The following is a 23,055-nucleotide window of genomic DNA, read 5'->3' as shown; positions in this document are numbered from 1 at the left end:
TTTCCTTAAAAACTTAGTGCCTTATCATGCTGAAAGATGCTATTGACAGATGGTATTAGATCAAATTATGTATCTTAGAGAGATAATAACATTAGACACAGATGAAACTTGATAGGGCTTTGTATAAGGGAAAAATAAGGGCTCTATAGTAATAAGAAAAACATTTAAAAATTTAAAGTAAGGAATAAAGAGAAAATTATATTTTAAGTTGGCTCTTTTAGTGTGACTGTTCTTAAAGGTGAAACATAATTATGGTCATGTAAGTACTAGGTTTAATATATGGGATAGAAATTGGTCATATTTATATTTTTTATTTGCATAGCTAGGCATCATATTATTTATTTTGCGAATTGATTCTGTGAGAATCAAATTTCAGAAGAGGAAAAAGATCCTATACTTAAATAAGCACTAAATAGTTATTTAAAAATTCTTTCATCCATTTTATTTTGATCACATGTATAAATAAGCTTGTGGTAGAATATTAAAAACTCTTGGATCAAATTTACGTACTTTACATACTCTGCTTTTGATATGAATATTAGTATATTCTTAGAGTTCTTAGAGGAATTTTAATTAAACCAGATTTTAAAAAACTTTTGTGTTTGGATTTGTCTTGGTGGAGCTAAATCTTTGGATTGCTCTCTGCATGTACCTCATTGTATAGGTTCTCAGTGGGGGGTTGTAGAGAATTGCTGCCTGTGATGACAGAACTTTTTCTTTTCTTTCTCAATGCAGTAGTCCTGTAGCTAAAGGTAAATCATCATCATCATAATAATAATAATAATAATAATAATAATAATTCTTCGGTTATCTTATTCAACAGAAATTTTGGTGGAAAATGACTGTTCAAGGGGCACCTGGGTGGCTCAGTTGGTTAAGCGTCCTACTTTGGCTTAGGTCATGATCTCACAGCTAGTGAGTTTGAGCCCCGTGTCAGGCTCTGTGCTGACAGCTCAGAGCCTGGAACCTGCTTCGGATTCTGTGTCTCCCTCTCTCTGCCCCTTACGCAGCTCACACTCTGTCTTTCACTCTCTCAAAAATAAATAAACATGAAAAAAATTTAATAGAAAATGACTGAACCTTTCTATTTAAGCTCAACTTTTGCCATTGTTGTAAAAAATGTGCTAATATAAAACCTAGCTACAGTGGATCTAGGTTTTTAGATTTACTAAAATTTCAAATTTTTTTTTTTTACAGTTTATTTATTTTGAGAGAGCGTGAGCTGGGGAGGGGCAGAGAGAGAGGGAGAGAGGGAAAATCCCAAGCAGGCTATATTCCTTTTATAGTGCTTTTCTTTTGTCTGAAAGATACTTGATCTACAACTGTTTTGAATTTTGGCACTCAAATGAAATTCATACTTTGACATTAATAATAATACCTGTTATTTGTATAACTTCACAGTTTCTCATACACAGCTGTCTCATGATGAAGGTAAGTCATGAATTATTGTACCATTTTATGGAATACAAAATAGGCTCTTGGTTTTAAGAAGCTTCCCAGTCACACAAGTAGCAAGTGGTTGAACTTATACTGAACCTCACATTTTATAATTCTAGATCAATGCTATTTTATGTATACTGTTGAGTGTGTCGTTAGTACATAAAGAAATGATTACTTTCCACTTAATTGATGATTCTTTTGTTTGTGTGTTTTTAACTTTATAGTCCATGGCAGAAGTTCTTGCTAAAAAAGAAGAGCTAGCAGATCGTCTAGAAAAGGCCAATGAAGAAGCTATTGCTAGTGCTATTGCTGAAGAGGAGCAGTTAACCAGAGAAATTGAAGCAGAAGAAAACAACGATATTAATATTGAAACTGACAACGACAGTGACTTCTCTGTGAGGTTTTATTTTTTAAATTAAAAATTTTTATTTTTTATTTTTTATTTTTTTTAAATTCTAGTATAGTTAACATATAGTGTTGTATTAATTTCAGGTGTAATATAGTGATCACCAATTCTGTACATCTTTACTCAGTGCTCATCCTAAGTGTACCCTTAATCCCCATCACCTGTTTCACTCATTCCCCCAGCTATCTCCCCTCTGATAGCTTTATTTTAAACGAGCACCCTCAAGTAAAGAAGGGTATTTTTTTTCCAACAAGAGCATTTTTTATTTGAAGCATACTTCAGAATACATGATTCTAAAAGATATATTTAAAACATTCCATCCAAGAAAAATAGAACAGACATTTTTTTTTTAAGTATTCACAAAAGAATCCCAGAGACATAACAAATATTACAAATTTAAGAAGACTGAAATCGGGCGCCTGGTTGGCTCAGTTGGTTAAGTGTCTGACTTTGGTTCAGGTCATGATCTTTTAGTTCATGGGTTTGAGCCCCGCATCAGACTGTATGCTGACAGCTCAGAGCCTGGAGCCTGCTTCGTGGATTCTGTCTCCCTCTCTCTCTGCCCCTCTCCCCTGCTCGTACTCTGTCTCCCTCTCTCTCAAAAATAAATAAATAAACAAACAAACAAACAAACATTAAAAAAAAGACAAATCATACTAAGTATAATTTCCATTTACAATGGTACAAAACTAAAGATCAACAATAAAACAAAGCTGGAAAATCTACAATGTAAATATTAAATATTTAATGTGTAAATATTAACACACCACTGTACAAACAATGGGCCCAATAAGAAATCCAATGGCAAATTAAGATATGTCTTAAAACGGGCGCTTGGGTGGCTCGGTTGGTTGAGTGTCCGACATTGGCTTAGATCATGATCTCATGGTTCATGAGTTCGGGCCCCACATCAGGCTGTGTGCTGACAGCTCAGAGCCTGGAGCCTGTCTCCAGGGATTCTGTGTCTCCCTCTCTCTCTGCCCCTCCCCCACACACACTCTCTCTCTGCCTCTCAAGAATAAAGAAAACTAATAAAAAAATTTTTTAAACAAAAGAAAAATAAAACACAATATTCTGTAACCTATGGGATGCAGCAAAAAGCAAATGTTAGATGCTAGATGCTATAAATGCTTGTATTAAGAAAAAGTGTTGAAGTAAACAACATTATATCACAAGGAACTAGGAAAAGAAGAGACTTAGGTGAAATTTAGTAGAGGAAGGAAATAACAAAGAAAAATCAGAAGTAGAGACCAGAGTAAACAATAATATAACATTGAAAGTCATGACTGGTTTTTCCAAAAAAAAAAAAAAGGAAATAAAATTGGCAATACTTTACATTAATTAAGAAAAAGGAGAGAAGACACATAAGCCAAAATGAAAAATAGAAGAGAAAACAATACAACAGATGATAACAGATTACTATAATTATATATTAATAAATCAAATAACTAGAAGAAAACCAAACAAACAAAATTCCTAAAAACGTACAAGTTACCAAGATTGAGTCATGAATCTTGAATCTAAGAAGTAGGAAATCTTCTTAGACCAATAACAAAAATGAAAGTTGAATTGGGAATCAAAACTCTGAGCACAGAAAAGTCTAAGACCACATGGTTTCATTGGTGGAATTCTACCAAACATTAAAAAAAAAACCAATGACAATATTTACCAAATCTCATAAATAATGGAAGAGAGGAAACATATTCAAAATCATTCCATGAGGCCAGTACTGTTGTGATACCAAAACAGGATAAAGACAATACAAGAAAAAAAAGTCTAGTTTGTCCCATATAAGTATTGCTACTTGGACTTTATTTTGACATCTATTTGAGTGATAAATGTTTCTCCACTCCCTCACTTTCAATCTTCAGGTGTCTTTAGGTCTAAAATGAATCTCTTGTAGGCAGCAGATAGAGGGGTCTTATTTTTTTAATCCCTTCTGACACCCTATGTCTTTTGATTGGAGCATTTGGTCCATTTACATTCAAAGTAATTATTGATAGATATGTATTTATTGCCATTTTATTACTTGTTTTTAATGGAGATTTCCTCTGATCCTTTCTTGCCTTTGTCACTTTTGGTCTTTGTACTCAAAGAGTCCCCTTTAATATTTATTGCAGGGCTGGTTTAGTGGTCATGAACTCCTTTAATTTTTGTTTGGGAAGCTCTGTATCTCCCCTTTTATTCTGAATGATAGCCTTGCAGGATAGAGTATTCTTGGCTGCAGACTTTTTCCATTTAGCACATTGAATGGAGCATGCCACTTACTTCTGGCTTGCCAGGTTTCTGTGGAGAGATCTATTGCTAACCTGATGGGTGGTCTTTTGTAAATTAAGGACTTCTTTTGTCTTGCTGCTTTTAGGATTTTTTCTTTCACTGTATTTTAAAATTTGATTACAATATGTCTTGGTGTTGGCCCGCTTTTGATGATTTTGATCAGAGTTCCCTGTACTCCTGGATCTTGATGTCTGTTTCCTTTCCCAGATTACGGAAATTTTCTGCTATTATTTCTTGAAATAATATTTTCTGCTTTCTGGGACTCCTCTGATATGAATGTTTTTATATTTGATGGGGTCACTGAGTTCCCTAGGTCTATTCTTGTGTTGCATAATTATTCTTTCTTTTGTTCAGCTTCATTATTGTTGATTATTTTATCTTTTAGGTCACTAGTTCATTCCTCTGCTTCTTCCAGCCTGCTGTTCATTGCATCAAGCCTGTTTCCAATCTCATTTGTTTCATTCATCTCTGGTTGATTTTTTTTTAAACTCTTTTATCTCTGTTGTAAGGGTCTCACTGATGTCTTCTATTCTTTTCTCAAGCCCAGTGAGTATCTTTATGATTATTGCTTTAAATTCTCCATCAGGCATGTTACTTATATCTGTTTTGCCTTATCTTGTTTTCATTTGGGATAAATTCCTCTGTCTTGGCATTTTGTCTGGTATCTGCCTTCTTCTCAGTGTTAGAAAAGCCAGTTATGTCTCCTTCTCCTGAAAGTAATGGCCTTATGTACTGCCCAGGGCCTGGCGCTTCAGGGATTGGCTCTGGTGTGTGCTATACATGCTTTACTGTTGTGTTTTGGCTGCTCTGTCCTTTAGGCCAGTTGTCTGTGGAGCCTCTCCTTGCCTGCTGGGGGCAGTGTTTGGTCCCTGGCCTGAATGTGGTAAGTTTTAACTAGATGTGCTCTGGTGTGTTTGTGCATTAAGACCTGACACCAACTCCACCAGGTCTTGTAGAACTCTCTGGTCAGGAGACGTGGTGTGGGCAGGGGTTTGTGCTGTTTTTCTGGGAGAGGGACTCACCACACTAGGGCTGAGGCAAGCTTGACTGAGAAGGGCAGTCCTGCTAGAGCACAGATGTGTGGGACTTGGTGGAAGCAACTTAGGCAGCCAGTGTTGGCGCTGAGCTGCTTCCCTCAGTTGGCCTTGTGTTCATGCTGAGGGGTGTTGGAGGGAAATGGCTTCAGCCAGCTCCTTTGTTCCTGGACAGCAGTCTCCATGAATGTTGCCTCTCTGGGAAACACTCCTAGAATAGGGAATAATCTCACCACTGTGTGCCCCAGCTGTTCTTCAGATCACTGTTTCCACACTGACTGTCCCTGGGGTTGTTTGCCTGCCTCCTCTCCAGGAGCGGGGTTGTGCCCTCCGGGCTCTATCCCAGCTAAGCCTGCTGACCTTTAAAACTCTAACGTTTAAACCCTGCTGGTTGCAAGAGCTCAGAAAATTCAGTCCCTCTCTGTTTCCAAGCTAGTGGCTTTGGGGAAACGTTCTCCTTGTGTGTTCCTGGGCTTGTCTTTTTCTCTCGCCCTTCCTCGCGACCATAGCTCCTTCCTCTCTGCAGCACCCATGATCTGTTTCTCCCCTAACCCATGTCTGTACTTCCTACTTTCTTTGATATGGCCTCTTCTCTCTTTACTTGTGGAGTATGTCCTGTCTTCAGGGTGATTTCGGGGGTATTTAGGATGATTTGATAGTTACCTAGTTGTGTTCCTGGGACAAGATGAGCCTAGGGTCTTCCTACTTCACTGCCATTTTGGGTTCTTTCTGAGAGCTTTCAGAATTTTTTGCATAATTGTTCAAAAATTACATTTAGAAATAAAATTCTTAGGGCCAGAAGGACTTAGAGTTCATACAAAAACAATAGGAAATCATTTTTTAGCACTTTAACCATTACAGAGTATTTTTTAAAATTTTTCTAATGTTTGTTTATTTTTGAGAGAGAGAGAGAGAGAGAGAGAGAGAGAGAGAGAGCACGCGCGCGCATGAGCAGTGGAAGGGCAGAGAGAATGGGAGACACAGAATCCGAAGCAGGCTCCAGGCTCTGAGCTGTCAGCACAGAGCCTGACATGGGGCTCGAACCCATAAACCATGAGATCATGACCTGAGCCAAAGTCGGACACTTAACTGACTGAGCCACCCAGGCGCCCCCACAGAGTATTTTTGTATATAATGCAACTGACAAGTTGGAAGCTGTTATTTTCATTTTACAAATCAAGAAATTGAATCTTGGAAAAAGTAAGAACTCAGCATTACTCACATTTTAATTGCAGAGGCTGAAATAGAATCTAAGGTATTTACTTTTTTTCTGTTCCACTAATAAAAAGCAAATGATACATACCTTGCTATCACTAAGCATTCAGGATATGTATGTTGATAAGAGGGATTTCTTCAGAATGAAAGTAACTGTAAATGTTTTAAATATTTTTCTATTAATTTTTAATGCCCAGTGAATAATCTTGAGCTCTTCTGAGGTATACTATGAGTACGGCAGAGTTATATAGTAATAGTATCAGGCCAATATGTTTCTTTTAAATTTACTTGATTTGTCTCTGCTGTTAATGACAAGTAGGTTGGTCTTCCTCTTAAAATATATAGACTATATAGTATTTTAACTTGGTGATTATTGTAACTATAAGAGGTATATAGCTTTTTTTCTGGTTTTGAACTGTTTGTTAAATTCTTACTAACAGGTAAGAAAATTACATCTACAGTTCATTTTTAAGGTGATAATTGTGTTCAAATATTTGTTTTTCACTCTTCCTTATTACATTTTAGGCCAGCATGGGCAGTGGGAGTGTATCTTTCTGTGGTATGTCTATGGACTGGAATGATGTCCTTGCAGATTATGAAGGTATTGTGTGTGTATGCCTGTGTGCATTGTCTGTGTGCAGATAAAAGGGTTTAAAATAGATTATCTTATTACGTGGAGTTTATATGTGTAAAATAAATAATTTACAGTGGGAATGCTGATGCCTTTTAAAAGCCTGTTCTCAAATGTTGGTTTTATAGAACTGTGTGGTTAAACAGTAATGGTGGTTTTCTTTTTTTCTGGGCAGCTCGTGAAACTTGGCGCCAAAATACATCCTGGGGGGATATTGTAGAGGAGGAACCTGCTAGACCTCCAGGCCATGGAATTCACATGCATGAAAAACTTTCCTCACCATCTCGTAAAAGGTCTGGCCTTTGAAAATTAATTTGAAATGTTTCACAAGAGGGAAACTGACTAGTCTTTAGTAAAATTGCTATACAGCATTTTAAGGCATATTATTCAGGATAGTTACAGATCTATTGAAAAGTGACAATGTTTTCCTGAAGTGTTAAGCCAAAATTAGTTGTGTGTACTTCCTGTATTTATTTTAAGAATGTTGAAGACTAAAAATATTCTTGGCTTTATCATGTAAACATTTGTGTCTTCTATCCATTTGTTTGTGTTAATAGAACAATTGCAGAATCTAAGAAAAAACATGAAGAAAAACAAATGAAAGCACAGCAGCTAAGGGAAAAGTTACGTGAAGAGAAAACATTAAAGCTTCAGAAATTATTAGAAAGGGTGAGTTTTTAATATTTAGAAAATTTTGACAGCACTTAAATTGATGGACTCATTTTTAACTTGACTATTTTTTGGGTCTAAGAGAAGCTAGCAGAACTATAAAAATTAAATTTTCTGGGAAACAAAAGCATTTCTACCTATCGAATTACAGAAGGTTACCTGCAAAAAAGAAAAAAATTGACATTTCTAAATTAGCTAGTAAATTGATGTTTGCAGAGTTGGCATGGATTATTGAAGTTGCATTTTGTCGTTTCTTGTTTTCATTGGGGCGTTTCTTCGGGGAGTCTTGTGGACAATGTAGGATGAGTTGGTAGGATAGTTTTGAGCTTCAGATGATCAGGTTTGAATAAGTTGGGGCACTAATTGAATTTATAAAAAGATTTTTAGAATATTTAGAGAAGTGCAACTTCTGATCAGTGTGATATAGTAGAAAGAACATGGGATTTGGAGATGGCCAAGCAGGGTTCAAATCCTGGTTTTACCACATAATAAAATATGATGCACTGGGCAAGTTACTTGACAATATTACATTTCAGTTTCTTTCTTTCTTTTTCAAATTAAAAAGAATTTTTTATGTTTATTTATTTATTTTTAGAGAGAGAGAGAGAGAGAGAGAGAGAGAGCTGGTGAGGGGCAGAGAAAGAGGGAGAGAGAAATCCCAAGTAGGCTCCACACTGTCAGTATAGAGCCCTGTGCGGGGCTTGAACTCACAAACTGTGAGATCATGACCTGAGCCAAAACCAAGAGTCGGACGCTTAACCAACTGAACTACCCAGGCGTCCTTCAGCTTCTTTATTTTTAAAATGAAAATTTTAATTATTAACATGATGTGATGATTAAATATGGCAAGTGTGTATAACAATGGCATAGTATTATGATGGCTGATGCTCAGTGTCTGGTCATTCTTACTGTTATGTCAAAGTGGCAAATATAGGCAAATACTGTATTAGTTACATGTGCTATATAACAAAAGACCTCAAAACTTAGCCACTGAAAACAGATGTTTATCACATTATATGTGGGCAAGAGAACCAGGAGTGGCTTGCGTAGTGATTTTTATTCAGAATCTCTCATGAATTTGCAGTCATGCTGTCATTTGGAGCTACAGGATCTACTTCTGGACTCACTCATGTGGTTGTAGGCAGGCCTCAGGTCCTCTTTAGCAGTTGGCTGTAGACTTCAGTTATTTGCCATGTGGGCCTTTTCATAGCCCAAGTGTCCTTATGACATAGCCCTTGGCTTCCCCACAGAAAGTAATCCAGGAGGAAGGGAGGAAAGGAGAAGGGGACAAAGACAAAGACAGAGACAGAGAGAAGGAAAGAACAAATGAGCTGCCAAATTCGAAGCTGCCCTTGCCTCTTATACCTAATTCTGGAAGTGATAAACCATCACTTTTGCTGTATTCTGTTGGTTGCAATCCTGGTACAGTGTGGGAGGGAATTAGACAAGGATCTGAGTACCAAGTGGCTGGATCGTTGGGAGCCATCTTGGAGTCTGTGTACTTCAAGTACCTAAAACAACATGACAAAAGATGTGTGACTGTCACAGTATATGGGAACTCCTTTGTTACCTTCTAGTACTAGAAAAGAGTACTAATATGCATAGGTTAAAATATTATTTGCATTGGGGTGCCTGGCCGGCTCAGTCGATGGAGCATATGAGTGACTCTTAATTTCGGGGTTGTGAGTTCAAGCCCAATGTTGTATGTAGAGATTCCTTAAAAATAAAATCTTGGGGTGCCTGGGTCATTCAGTCTGTTAAACATCTGACTTTGGCTTAGATCATGATCTCACGGTTCATGGGTTCTAGCCCCACCCTTGGGCTCTGTGCTGACACGTAAGAGCCTGGAGCCTGCTTCGGATTCTGTGTCTCCCTCTCTCTCTGCCCCTCCCTCGTTTTCTCTCTCTCTCTCTCTCTCTCTCAAAAAATAATAAACATTTAAAAATAAAATCTAAAAAAATATATTATTTATGTTACTTATAATGTGTAATTTAAATTTAGGAGAGATAGTTGGACCAATTAATCCCAATATTTTTAAAAAATGAGGTGTGGTATAAGATTCTCTTTAGTACAGTAGAAAAGTTGATTGGGAAAAGAAGGAAATCTGTGATTTTTCTCTTTACCTAATGCTTTATTTTATTTTATTTTATTTTATTTTATTTTATTTTATTTTATTTTGAGAGAATGTGAGTGGGGGAGAAGGGCAGAGGAAAAGAGAGAGAGAATATATATATTTTTTAATGTTTATTTACTTAGAGTGAGCATGACTGCGGAAAGGTCAGAGAGAGAGAGAGAGAGAGACAGAGAGACAGAGAATCACAAGCAGCTTGCCACTGCCCGCGCAGAGCATAATGCAGGGCTTGAACCCACAAACTGTGAGATCATGACCTGAGCTGAAATCAAGAGTCAGATGCTTAACCAACTAAGTCACCCAGGCGCCCTGAGAGAGAGAGAGAGAGAGAGAGAGAGAGAGAGAGAGAGAGAGAATCTTAAGCAGACTCTATGCTCAGCACAGAACCTGACACAGAGCTTGATCCCACGACCCTGGGATCATAACCTGAGGCCAAATCAAGAGTTGGATGCTCAAATGACTGAGCCACCTGGGTGCCCCTCTTTACCCGAATCTTAAGAATTTGTCATTATTATTATTTTGATCATTCAGAGTCAATAAATCAAAATGAAAAACTGCATGTTGTAGGATTCTATAAGAGTTAATGTATTATTTAATTTCAGCTTTAGAGAAATGCTGTAACACAACTACAACTTCACCTCTTACTGTGTTTTTCAGGCAGGAAAAATTATATAGTTTAATTTCTTACATATATCTATGTAATCTCCAAGTATTCCTGCAAACAGAATAATAAATTCTTGAAATTGTACAAGACGTTAGACGTTGTACAACTGGTACAACCTGGTTTAATTTTTCCATTAATTTTAATGATAAATCCCACCTTCCTTTTATATAATAGGTTGTTATTTCAACACTGTTTTACATATGTGGTCTCATCTGATCACCAGAATTCTTTGTGGGTCACAGAACTAACCATACTGAATCCCATTTTACAGGTGTGAAAACTGAATCTAGGAGAGGTGAAGTGCTGTTTCCAGTGTCACATTACCAATAATTTGCTGAGCAAGGGCTTTAAAGATCTGTGGTCTAGCTCTTAATCCAGTGCTGTTTCTGCATTATACTTTTTGAGGTTGTTAAATGCATAATTATGTAGCTAAAATTCAACTTCAGTTGAATGCTAGTTTTATTCCCACTCATGTTGAGCCAGCATTTGATTTTAGCTAGCAGGTGACCAAAGTATATTATGAACTCAAGCAGTCTGGCTTCCTAGTCTGTGTTCTCAATCATTAGTCATGCTCCTTTAGGTCTTTCTGGGTTCTAGAATTTATCATTCCAAAGCTGTTTATCAGTTTTCCCTTCTGTTAAATTACTATGTATGCTGAAATTAATGATATGATAACTCTGTATAGGAGAAAGATGTCCGGAAGTGGAAGGAAGAATTATTAGATCAACGACGCAGGATGATGGAAGAGAAACTACTTCATGCTGAATTTAAACGAGAGGTGCAGTTACAAGCAATTGTTAAAAAAGCACAAGAGGAAGAAGCTAAGGTAGATCTTAGGTGCTTTGAACATTGAATTAGTTACCCAAGTACTTTTTTTCAGTTGTTAATATGAGAAGTAATATTTATGAAGTGTTTATTCTGTGCCAGAATAACAGGCTCACTAAAACTTATTAGGTGCAATATCATATACTTATAGTAATCCTGTGAGATGTATATTATGTTTTTACAGCTTTTTTTGAGGTGCAATTGACAGACAATAAATAGCACATATGTAAAGCTTCAATTTGATGAGTTTTGACATGTATATATTCCTGAAACCATCAGCACAGTGAAGATAATAAACAGTTCCATCACCCTCAGAAGTTTGTTCATTCTTCTTTGTATTCATTCCTTCCTCCAACTCTGTTACTGTGCAATTGCTGATCTGTTTTTTGTCATTATAGATGTTAGCAGTTTCTAGAATTTTATTTCCTCTGGCATCTTTCACTCAACATAGTTATTTTGAATGTAATCCATACTGTTGTGTATATCAGTTCCTTTTCATTGCTGAGAAGTGTATCATTGTATAGAAATACCATAATTTGTTAATCCAGTCACCTGTTGATGGGTTATTTGCTTACTTTCTAATTTTTGGCCATTATAGATCTAGGTGCTGTGAATCATCATGTGTAAATCTTTGTGCAGATGTGTGCTTTCATTTTCTTGGGTGAATACCTAAGAATGAATTAGCAGAGGATCATGATAGGTTCATGTTGAACTTTTGAAGAAACAGTTTTCCAAAATGGTTATTATATAAGTTTCCCCTACTATCTGAAAGTAGAGTGTTCCTATGAAACCTTTTGTAACCTGAAATGCCATAAAGATGCAATTACCATTAATTTATGTGGAAAAAAATTTGAGCATTCCCAGACCCCAAAATAACCTCTTTTAGTCTTTTCTGATATGTTAGAACACAACTTGCTAATGGATGCACAAAATAAATTGAGATAAAGCACAGATGTTCACACAGTTCAAAACTATGGTGGCCTAAAACTGAGATGGTGAGTGTAGCTCCTGGAGAATAAGTGTGGCAGTCCACTCTCTCTCACTACTTGGGGTGTGCTAGCTCTGTAATGGCTCCCTGTAAAACACTGAATATAGTTTTTGCTTTTTGCCTTTTTTCATTAAGCAGAAATTCTCTTTGGATTTCTTTTCTTTTGGTTAGGGAAAACAAGTATAATGTAGGTCTCTTGTAAAAGTGAAGTGGTGTAATGAGAACTTTTGGAAAGCAGGGGATTTTTGTAGTAGTAGACATTCTTACCAGCGGTGGATGAGGGTTCTAATTAACCACATTCTCACCAACATTTGACATGATTACACACTGTAATTTTAGCCACGTAAGTTTACTACGTGTGTACAGTATCTCATTTGGTTTTAATTTTCATTTTTGAACATCTTTTCATGTGCTTATTTCATATCTTTAGCTCTTGTTTGGTGAAATGTTTGTTCAGATATCTTGTACATTTATTAAAGTTGGATTGTTTTATTGTTGAGTTTTTTCAGCTTTACTGAGGTATAATTGACAAATGGTAAGGTATATAAAGTATACAACATGATGATTTGATATCCGTATACATTGTGAAAGGATTCTCCTCATCAAGTTAAATAATGCATCCATCACCTCACATGTTTATCTTTTATGCGTGTCTGTGAGCGAGAGAACATTTAAGTTCTATTCTCTTAGCATATTTCAATTAGTGTTATCAACTGTAGTTACTGTGTTATGCATTAGATCTTCAGGACTTATTCTTCTTATAACTGAAAGCTTATACCTTTTTACTAACCTCTCCCTATTTCTTTCTCTACCCTTAGCCCCTGGCAGCCACATTTCTACTCTCTATTTTTATGAGTTCAACTTTTTTTTTTAGATTCCATATTTAAGTGATACCGTGCAGCATTTGTCTTTCCTTGTCTTGTTCATTTAACTTAGCATATTGCCCTCCAGTTTTATCCACATTGTCATAAATGAAAAGATTTCTTAGAGGACTTTATGTATTTTAGATAGTAAGATCTATGTTTTGCAAATACTTCCTCACAGACCTTGGATTGCCTTTTCTTTTTCTTAAAAGTATCTTTTGAAGTTTTAAAAATTGATCAAGTCCAATATATTAACTTTTTTTTTTCCTGTACCATGTGTCTTTTGTGTCCTATTTAAAAAATCTTTACCTGAATTTAAGGTCACTAAGATTTTCTCTTAATTTTTTTGTAGGAGTTTTAAATTTTACAATGACATCTGTGTCCTCTTTTGAATTAAATTTTGTATCTGGTGCAAGGTAGGGTTGAGGTTCATATTTTCATAGGGATATCTAATATTCAAGTACCAGTTGAAAAGATTGTCCTTTTTACATTGAATTGCCTTAGGACCCTTGTTGAAAGCTATTTGCTATATACTATATGGGTTTGTTTCTATTTTGTTTCATTTGTCTCGATGCCTTTTTTTATGCCAATGCCATTTTATCTTGATTACTGTTATAATATCCTGTTACATTGATACATGTCTCTTTAGTGTTTTGAAGTTTTTAGTATGCAAAAAGTCTTTCAACTCATTTAAATTTATTCCTGAGTATGTACTCTTATAGACATGATTGCAGATTGGAATTGTTTTCTTTTCTTTTTTTTAATCTTGTCTCATTTTATTTGTTTGTTTGTTTATTTATTTATTTCCAAGTTAATATGTAGTGTAGTATTGGTTTCAGGAGTAGAATTTAGTGATTCATCACTTACATGTAACACCCAGTGCTCCTCCCAACAAGTGCCCTCCTTAATGCCCATCACCCATTTAGCCCATCCCTGCCCCACCACCCCTCCAGCAACCCTCAGTTGTTCTCTGCATTTAAGAGTCTTTTATGGTTTGCCTTCCTCTCTGTTTTTATGTTATTTTTCTTTCTCCCCCATGTTCATCTGTTGTATTTCTTAAATTCCACCTGAGTGAAATCATGTAATATTTGTCTTTCTTTGACTTATTTTGCTTACCATAATACGCTGTAGTTCCATCCACATTGTACCCTATGACCCAGCAATTGCACTACTACGTATTTGTCCGAAGGATACCAAGATGCTGATTCGAAGGGGCACATGCACACCAGTGTTTGTAGCAGTACTATCAACAATAGCCAAATTATGGAAAGAGCCCAAATGTCCATTGACTGATGAATGGATAAGGAAGATGTGGGTGGATACACACGCACGCGCACACACACACACACACACACACACACACACAAAATGGAATATTTCTCAGGGATCAAACAGAATGAAATTGTTTTCTTAACTTCATTTTCAGATTGTTTACTGCTTGTGTTCAGAAATAGAGTTGAATTTTATATGTTGATCATGTTTCTTCCAGCTTTGTTTGAACTGGCTCTTTAGTTCTAATAGCTTTTTAGTGGATTCTTTAGGATTTTCTGTCTCCAAGATCATGTTACCTGCAAATAGATACACTTTTACTTCTTTTCCAACCTGGATGTCTTTGATTTGTTTTTCTTGCTTTTTATTCTAGGTAGAACCTGAAATACAGTGTTGAAGTGGTAAATGTGGACATGACATCCTTATCTTATTCCCAGTCTTTGGAGGAAGTATTTAGTCTTTTATCATAAAGTATGATGTTAGGTGTGGGGTTTTCATAGATGCCTTTCATCAGATTGAGGAAGTTCCTTTTTATTCCTATTTTGTTGCATGTTTGTATCATAAAAGGATGTTGGATTTTGTCAAATGCTTTTCTGCATCTATTGCAAAATAATATAGGTTTTGTTCTCTTGATATTTTCTGTATTACATTAATTGAATTTGATATGTTTTATGTATTTCCCTAATTTTTTAGTTGTTTAAGGTGGTTGCTTTTTCTGGCCTTAAAAATATTCTTAAGGTCTACTAGAAATGTAATTTCCTTGAGACATGTACCAAATATATTCATTTTAGTCCTGTTATATAATCAAGATATAATTTTTATCTCATATACACCTTCTGTGAGTTTGTGAAGTAAGTTAATAGTCATTTCAAATTCCTTATTTTTGGGGTATATACATGGTTGAAAACAAAACATCCACTGTTTAGTTGATAGTGACTATTATTATAACCTACATTAATCAGGACCCGATTTTTTCACTTGCAACATCTACTCATTATTACAGTAGACTATAATTTTTTTTATGAGGAATAGATCTCCTTTTCCTGATTTCTGGCAGTAGCCCTCTTCCATGTGCTGTGTCCTCTTGCCTGCTCTTTGAATTTGCTTCATTACTTCTTGTGCCTGCTCCTTTGCTTTTTTTCCTCTAGACTACCTACTTGTATACTCCAGTTCTGCAGATTATCTATTCTGGCCTTTTGTGAATCTGCAGATTCCTTGGAAAGAGTGGGCTGAGCTGATTTTCACCACCTCATCACCCATATCTTCTTGAATTTTTTATAATGCCATTTTCCCTCTATGCTATACATAGAATACATACATAGAATAGTATCACTGTAGTATAGAATGTTATCACTAAGTTTAAAAGACTTTTCTGAATCTTTCCATTATGAATCCTGTGAAATAACATTTTCTAGAATATTCTGCACTACCTTGATTTTCTTTATGTTTTCTAACTAATCCTTTACTGTCTTTCCTTTTTCATTTGATGCCTAAGTTTTACTGACTTCATCCCATTTCACTTGTTCTTTTCCTCGAGTATGACAATCATTATCTTGCTTCAACTATCATCTCTCTAGTGACTTCTAGATTTGCATCTTTAGCCCCAACCCCTAATCTTTACTTTTGATTTCTTTTGATGTTTGGGAATATTTCTTTTGAATTTTAATTCCCATTTAAATAACATACAGGTGTACAATAATTTCAGGTGTACAATATAGTGGTTTAACAATTCTATACATTACTCACTGCTCATCATGATAAGTGTACTTTTAATCCCCTTCACATGCTTCACCTATTCCCCTACCCAGCTGCCCTCTGGCAGCCACCTGATTGTTCTCTAAGTGTCTGTTTTTTGTTTCTCTCTTTTTTTCATTTGCTTTGTTTCTTAAATTCCACATATAAGTGAAATCATATAGTATTTATCTTTTTCTGACTACTTTCACTTAGCATAATACCCTCTGGATCCATCCATGCTGTTGCAAATGGCAAGGTTTCAATCCTTTTTATGGCTGAGTAATATTCCATTGTATATAAATACTACATTTCCTTTACCTATTCATCTATCAGTGGACACTTGGGTTGCTTCCATAATTTAGATACTGTAAAAAATGCTGCAATGAACATAAGAGTACATATATCTTTTTGAATCAGTGTTTTCAGATTCTTTGGGTAAATACCCAGTACTAGGATTACTGGATCATATGGTAATTTTTAATTTTTTGAGGAACCTCCATGCTGTTTTCCACAGTGGCTATACCAGTTTACACTCCCACAAACAGTGAATGGAGGGTTCCTTTTTCTCCACATCCTCTCCAATACTTGTTGCTTCTTGTGTTTTTGATTTTAACCTTTGTGACAGGTGTGAGGTGATATCTCATTGTGGTTTTCATTTGTGTATCCCTGAATATTAGTGCTGTTGAACAACTTTTCATATGTCTGTTGGCCATGTTGTATGTCTTCTTTGGAGGAATGTCTGTTCATGTCTTCTGCCCAGTTTTTAATTAGATTATTTGTTTTTGGGGATGTTGTATGAATTCCTGTGTATATTGGATATTAACCCTTTGTCGGATATGTCATTTGTAAATATCTTCTACCATTCAGTAGGTTGTCTTTTAGTTTTGTTGTTTGCTTTGCAGAAGCTTTTGGTTTTTCTTATTTAAGTTTTTATTTAAATTCCAATTAACATACTGTGTCATATTAGTTTCAAGTGTACAACATAGTGATTCAACACTTGCATACAATACCTGGTGCTCATCACAACCAGTGCACTCTATATTCCCCATCACCTGTTTCACCCATCCCTCTACCCATCCTCCCCTTTAGTAACTGTCTGTTCTCTATAATTTAGAATCTGTTTCTTTGTCTCTCTCACTTTATCTGTTTTTTTCCCCTTTTCTCATTTGTTTTGTTTCTTAAATTCCACATATGAGTGAAGTAATTTGGTATTTGTCTTTCTCTGACTTATTTTCACCTAACATAATACTCTCTAGTTCCATCCATGTCATTGCAGATGGCAAGATTTTATTCTTATTTATGGTTGAGTAATATTCCATTTTCCCTATATACATCACATCTTCATTTTCCATTCAGTCTGTGGACACTGGGCTGTTACTGTATTTGGCTATTGTACATAATGCTGCTATAAGCATTGTGGTGCACATATCCCTTTGAGTTAGTATTTTTGTATTCTTTGGGTAAATACCTAGTAGCATAATTTCTGGGTTGTAGGGTAGTTCTATTTTTAACTTTTTGAGGAATCTCCATACTGTCTTCCAAAGTGGCTGCACCAGTTTATATTCCCACCAACAGTGCAAGAGGGTTCTGCTTTCTCCACAATCTTGTGAATATCTATTATTTCTTGTGTTGTTGATGTTAGCCATTCTGACAGGTGTGAGGTGCTTCTCATTGTAGTTTTGATTTGTATTTCCCTGATGATCAGTGATGTTGAGCATCTATTCATGTGTCTGTTGGCCATCTGGATGTCTTCTTTGGAAAAAATGCCTATTCATGTCCTCTGCCCACTTTTTAATTGAGGTATTCATTTTTTGGATGTTGAATTTTATAAGTTTTTAATATGTTTTGGATAGTAACCCTTTATCAGAGATGTCATTTCCAAATATCTTCTCCCATTCCATAGGTTGTGTTTTAGCTTTATTGATTGTTTTCTTCACTGTACAGAAGCTTTTTATTTTGATGAGATCCCAGAGTTTATTTTTGCTTTTGTTTTCCTTGCCTTGGGAAATGTATCTAGTAGGACGTTGCTGTGGCTGATGTCAAAGAGGTTATTGCCTGTGTTCTCTACTAAGATTTTTATGGTTTTTCAGCTCTCACATTCAGGTTTTTCATCCATTTTGAATTTATGTTTGTGTATGGTGTAAGGAGGTGGTCCAGTTTCATTCTTTTGCATGTTGCTGTCCAGTTTTCCCAGTACCATTTGTTGAAGAGACTGTCTTTTTTCCATTGGATTTTCTTTCCTGCTTTATTGAAGATTAATTACCCATATAGTAAGTTCATTTCTGGGTTTTCTATTCTGTTCTATTGATCTATGTGTCTATTTTTGTGCCAGTACCATACTGTCTTCATCACTTTAGCTTTGTAATATAACTTGAAATCCAAAATTGTGATGCTTCCAGCTTTGCATTTCTTTTTCAAGATTGCTTTGGGTATTTGGGGTGTTTGTGGTTCCATGCAAATTTTAGGATTGTTTGTTCAAGCTCTGTGAAAAATGCTGGTGGTATTTTGATAGGGTTTGGATTAAATGTATAGATTTCTTTGAGAAGCTTTTAAATTTGATATAGTTCCAGTAGTTTATTTTTGTTTTTATTTCCCTTCCCTTAGGAGGTATATTTAGAAAAATGTTACCACAACTGATATCAGAGAAGTTATTCCCTATACTCTCCTCTAGAATTTTTATGGTTTCAGGTCTTACATTTAGGTCTTTAATCTTGAGTTTGTAAGAAAGTGGTCCAGTTTCATTTGCTAGCATGTAGCTGTTCAGTTTCCAGCACCATTTGTTGAAGAGACTCTTTTTTCCAATGTATATTCTTGGTTCCATTGTATAATCATGGGTTTATTTCTGGGCTCTCTCTTCTGTTCTACTGATCTGTGTGGTTTTTGTGTGTGTGTGTGTGTGTATTTGTACCATAGTGTTTTGATTTCTACAGCTTTATATTATACCTAGAAATCTGGCATTGTGGTATCTCCAGTTTCATTCTTTTTTTTCAAGATTGCTTTGTTTATCTGAGACCTGATGTGGTTACATACACATTTTAGGGTTATTTGTTCTAGTTCTATTAAAAATGCTGTTGGTAGTTTGATAGTGATTGCATAAAATCTGTAGATTGCTTTGGGTAATAAGGGCATTTGAACAATATTTCTTCTCCCAATCCATGAGCATGGACTATCTTTCCGTTTGTGTCATCTTCAATTTATCACTATTTTATAGTTTTCAGAAGGTCTTTCACCTTTTTGGCTAAGTTTATTACCAGGTATTTTATTATTTGTGGTACACTTATAAATGAGATTATTTTCTTAATTTATTTTTCTGCTACTTCATAGAAATTCTTCGTGTATAGAAATTCAATGGATTTCTGTGTATTGATTTTGTATCCTGTGACCTTACTGAATTCATTTATCAGTTCTAGTAGTTCTTTTTGTGGAGTCTTTAGGGTTTTCTATATGTAGTATCATGTTATCTGCAAGTAGTGAATGTTACAATTTTTCCTTACCAATTTGGATGCCTTTTGTTTCTTTTTGTTGCCTGATTCCTGTGGCTAAGACTTCCAGGTCTATGTTGAATAAAAGTGGTGAGAGTAGACATCCCGTCTTGTTCCTGACCTTAGCTTTTCACCATTGAGTATGATGTTAGCTGTAGGTTTTTCATAGATGGCCTTTATTATGTTGAGGTATATTCCCTGTAAAACTACTGTGTTGAGAGTTTTTATTACAAGTGGATATTGTACTTTATCAAATGCTTTTTCTTCATCTTTTGAAATGATCATACAGTTTTTATTCTTTCTTTTGTTGATGTGATGTATCACGTTAATTGATTTGTGAATATTGAGCCATTTTTTTTTAATGTTTATTATTTATTTTTGAGAGACAGAGTGTGAGCAGGAGGAGGGGCAGAGAGAGAGGGAGACAGAGAATCCTGAGCAGGCTCCAGACTGTGAGCTGTCAGCACAGAGCCTGACGTGGGGCTCGAACCTACGGACCTCAAGATCATGACCTGGGCTAAAGTCCATTGCTTAACTAACTGAGCCACCCAGGTGCCCCTGATTTGTGAATATTGAACCATTCTTCCATCACAGGAATAAATCCCACTTGATCGTGGTGAATGTTATTTTTAATGTATTGTTGGATTCACTAATATTTTGTTGAAGATTTTTGCATGTGTGTTCATCAGAGATACTCCCCTGTTCTCTTTTTTTGTATTGTCTGGTATTGGTTTTGGTAACAGGGTAATTCTGGCCTCATGGAATGAATTTGGAGGCTTTTTTAACTCTTCTGTTTTTTTATAATAGTTTGAGAAGTACAGGTTTTAATCCTTACTTAAATGTTTAAATTTCATTGCCTGTAATCTGTCAGTTCAAATTTTCTATTACTTCCTGATTGAGTTTTGGCAGGTTATAGGTTTCTAGGAATTTATCCATTTCTTCGAGATTGTCCAGTGTGGTCCTTTTTTATTTTCTTTTTTCTGATGAGTCTGGCTAAAGGTTTACCAATTTTGATAATGTTTTCAAACAATGAGCTCCTGGTTTCATTACTCTGTTCTGTGTTTTGTTTTGTTCTGATTTTTTTTTTTTTTTGGTTTTTATTGAATTTATTTCTGCTGCAATCTTTATTATTTCATTCCTTCTACTGGCTTTGAATTTTGTTTGTTGTTCTTTTTCTGGCTCCTTTAGGCAGAAGGTTAGGGTATTTGAGGTTTTTCTTACTTATTGAGATAGGCCTGTATTTCTTTAAACTTCCCTCCTAAAATAGCTCTTTCTATATCCCAAGATTTTGGATTGTCCTGTTTTCATTTATCTCCAGGTTTTTTGATTTCTTGGTTGACCCATTCATTGTTTTGTAGTATGTTATTTAACTTCTGTAGTATTTGTGTTTTTTCTAGATTTTTTCTTGTGGTTGAGTTCTAATTTCATAGAGTTTGATCAGAAAAGATGCATGGCATGACTTCAGTCTTTCTGAGACTTGTTTTGTAGGGGCACAGTTGATCTTTGGATTCAGTTATCTATTGCTTGGTAATGGCTTTCAGTGGAACTCATCAGCTCACCACCTCTATCTTCCAAACCATCTACTTCCTGAAATACATATTTCAGATAATGATATCCCTAGTTTCCCACTCATTTAGACGTGGAAAAGTTTTGATCATATAGTTTGATTCACTGTTGTTACTGTTGTTGTTTTAAAAGATAAGCTAGTCTTGGGGCGCCTGGGTGGCTCAGTTGGTTGGGTGTCTGACTTCGGCCCAGGTCATGATCTCATGGTTCGTGGGTTCGAGCCCTGTGTTGGGCTTTGTGCTGACAGCTCCTAGCCTGGAGTCTTTCAGATTCTATCTCCCCCTCTCTGCCCACCCCTGCTTGCATTCTGTCTCTCTCTCTCTGTCTCCCTCTCTCTCAAAAATAAATAAACGTTAAAAAAATTTAATAGTTTTAAAGTTTATATATTTTTGAGAGAAGGCACACATGTGTGAGTGGGGGAGGGGCAGAGAGGGAGAGGGAGAGAGAATTCCAAGCAAGCTTCCTGCTGTTAGCACAGAACCCAACACGGAGCCCGATCGCAGGAACCATGATATCATGACCTGAGCCAAAATGGAGCCGGACTTTTAACTGACTGAACCACCCAGTTGCCCTGGGCTGTGTGGCATTTCTATCTGAATACATTTTGGCTAGAGATCAGATACATAGTTCAAAATGGTTTTCCTTCAAAATTTTGTAGGTTTTATTTTCTTTAGCATTAACTACTTCTGGGGAGAAGCCTGAGGCCCAACTGATTTTTTTTTTCCCTCTTCTTATAGGTGATTTGCATTTACTGCTTAGAAGCTTAGAAGAGTTATTCTTTTTCCTTAGTGTTTTGTAATTTAATATGGATATTCTTGGTACTGATTTTCTGAAAATTTTTTCATGACAACATGGCTTCTTTAAGTTCTCAATTTGCTTTTTTTTTCATGGAAAATTTTTTGTATTATATGTTGCAACATTTTCTTTTGTCTTTTTTAATTATAGATGTTATTCATGCTTATATTAGGCCATCTTCATTTGTTCTTTATATTAAAAACTTGTTACTGATACATAAATTTTCATTTTTAAATTCTGCATTAACTTATCAAAAGACTTAGCGATTTATTTTTTTGCCATCTTTATTTGTTCCATGCTTGTTCTAATTCAGTTAATTCTATGATGGTGTTACTTTTGTCCTCAGTTTGTTTCCTTAGCTTTCTAATCTTTTATTGTTATGTTGTTTTGTCATTTTTTTCTACCTTTAAATTCAGGTTTTTGTTAACTTCTATATTACAAAGTTTGCCTAGGGTATTTTCTGGTGTTTCGTGGGTTTTGTTTTCTTTCAGATTGGGTTTTTTTAGTTTCTAGTTAACTTCTTATCTATTATTTATTTATAGCTTTATTGAAATATCATTGACACATCAAAATTATATATATTAAGGTTTACAACTCGATGTTTTAATATACATACACATTGTGGAATGATCACAACCCAGCTAATTAACATATCTATCACCTCTCCTTAGTTATCATTTGTATGTTTGTATATGTGCTGAAAAGATTTAAGATCTCTCTTCTTAGCACATTTCAAGAATACAGTATTGTTAAGTGTCATGATCATGCTGCACGTCTCTAAAACTTACTCATCTTCCATCATTGAGACTTTGTACCCTTTGACCAACATCACAGATTGAAATTATTTAACTTTTGCTCACTTTTCTAATTTTATTTTACTTATTTTTGTCTAGAACACTAAGTCCCATTTCTTTTTCTTTCATCTTGATTATGCTTAATGTGTGAGCCCTGATACAGTATGATTCATTTTCCTTCAGTACTGCTGTTTGCCTTATACTTTTAGTACAGTTTGAGGGATGGTTATGTTATTATCCTACTTAAAAAAGTGGCCACGTGGCAAGATAAG

General features: G+C 35.5%; 1 protein-coding gene across 5 annotated transcripts in view; it reads left to right on the top strand.

Moving 5' to 3' along the window:
• SCAPER (S-phase cyclin A associated protein in the ER) overlaps window positions 1-23,055 on the top strand; it is a 505,210-nt gene that overhangs the window by 117,589 nt on the left and 364,566 nt on the right. For all 5 annotated transcript variants that reach the window (XM_053223692.1, XM_053223691.1, XM_053223689.1 and 2 more), the window contains 5 exons: window positions 1,665-1,835; window positions 6,898-6,973; window positions 7,179-7,296; window positions 7,561-7,672; window positions 11,153-11,293. In XM_053223692.1, the coding sequence (XP_053079667.1) occupies window positions 1,665-1,835; window positions 6,898-6,973; window positions 7,179-7,296; window positions 7,561-7,672; window positions 11,153-11,293 (618 nt within the window). The remainder of the gene's footprint in view (window positions 1-1,664; window positions 1,836-6,897; window positions 6,974-7,178; window positions 7,297-7,560; window positions 7,673-11,152; window positions 11,294-23,055) is intronic.

Source organism: Acinonyx jubatus, chromosome B3 (assembly GCF_027475565.1).
Source record: "Acinonyx jubatus isolate Ajub_Pintada_27869175 chromosome B3, VMU_Ajub_asm_v1.0, whole genome shotgun sequence".
Lineage (NCBI taxonomy): Eukaryota > Metazoa > Chordata > Mammalia > Carnivora > Felidae > Acinonyx > Acinonyx jubatus.
Note: the sequence above shows the minus strand (reverse complement) of the source record. Positions and strands in the feature narration are given on the sequence as shown.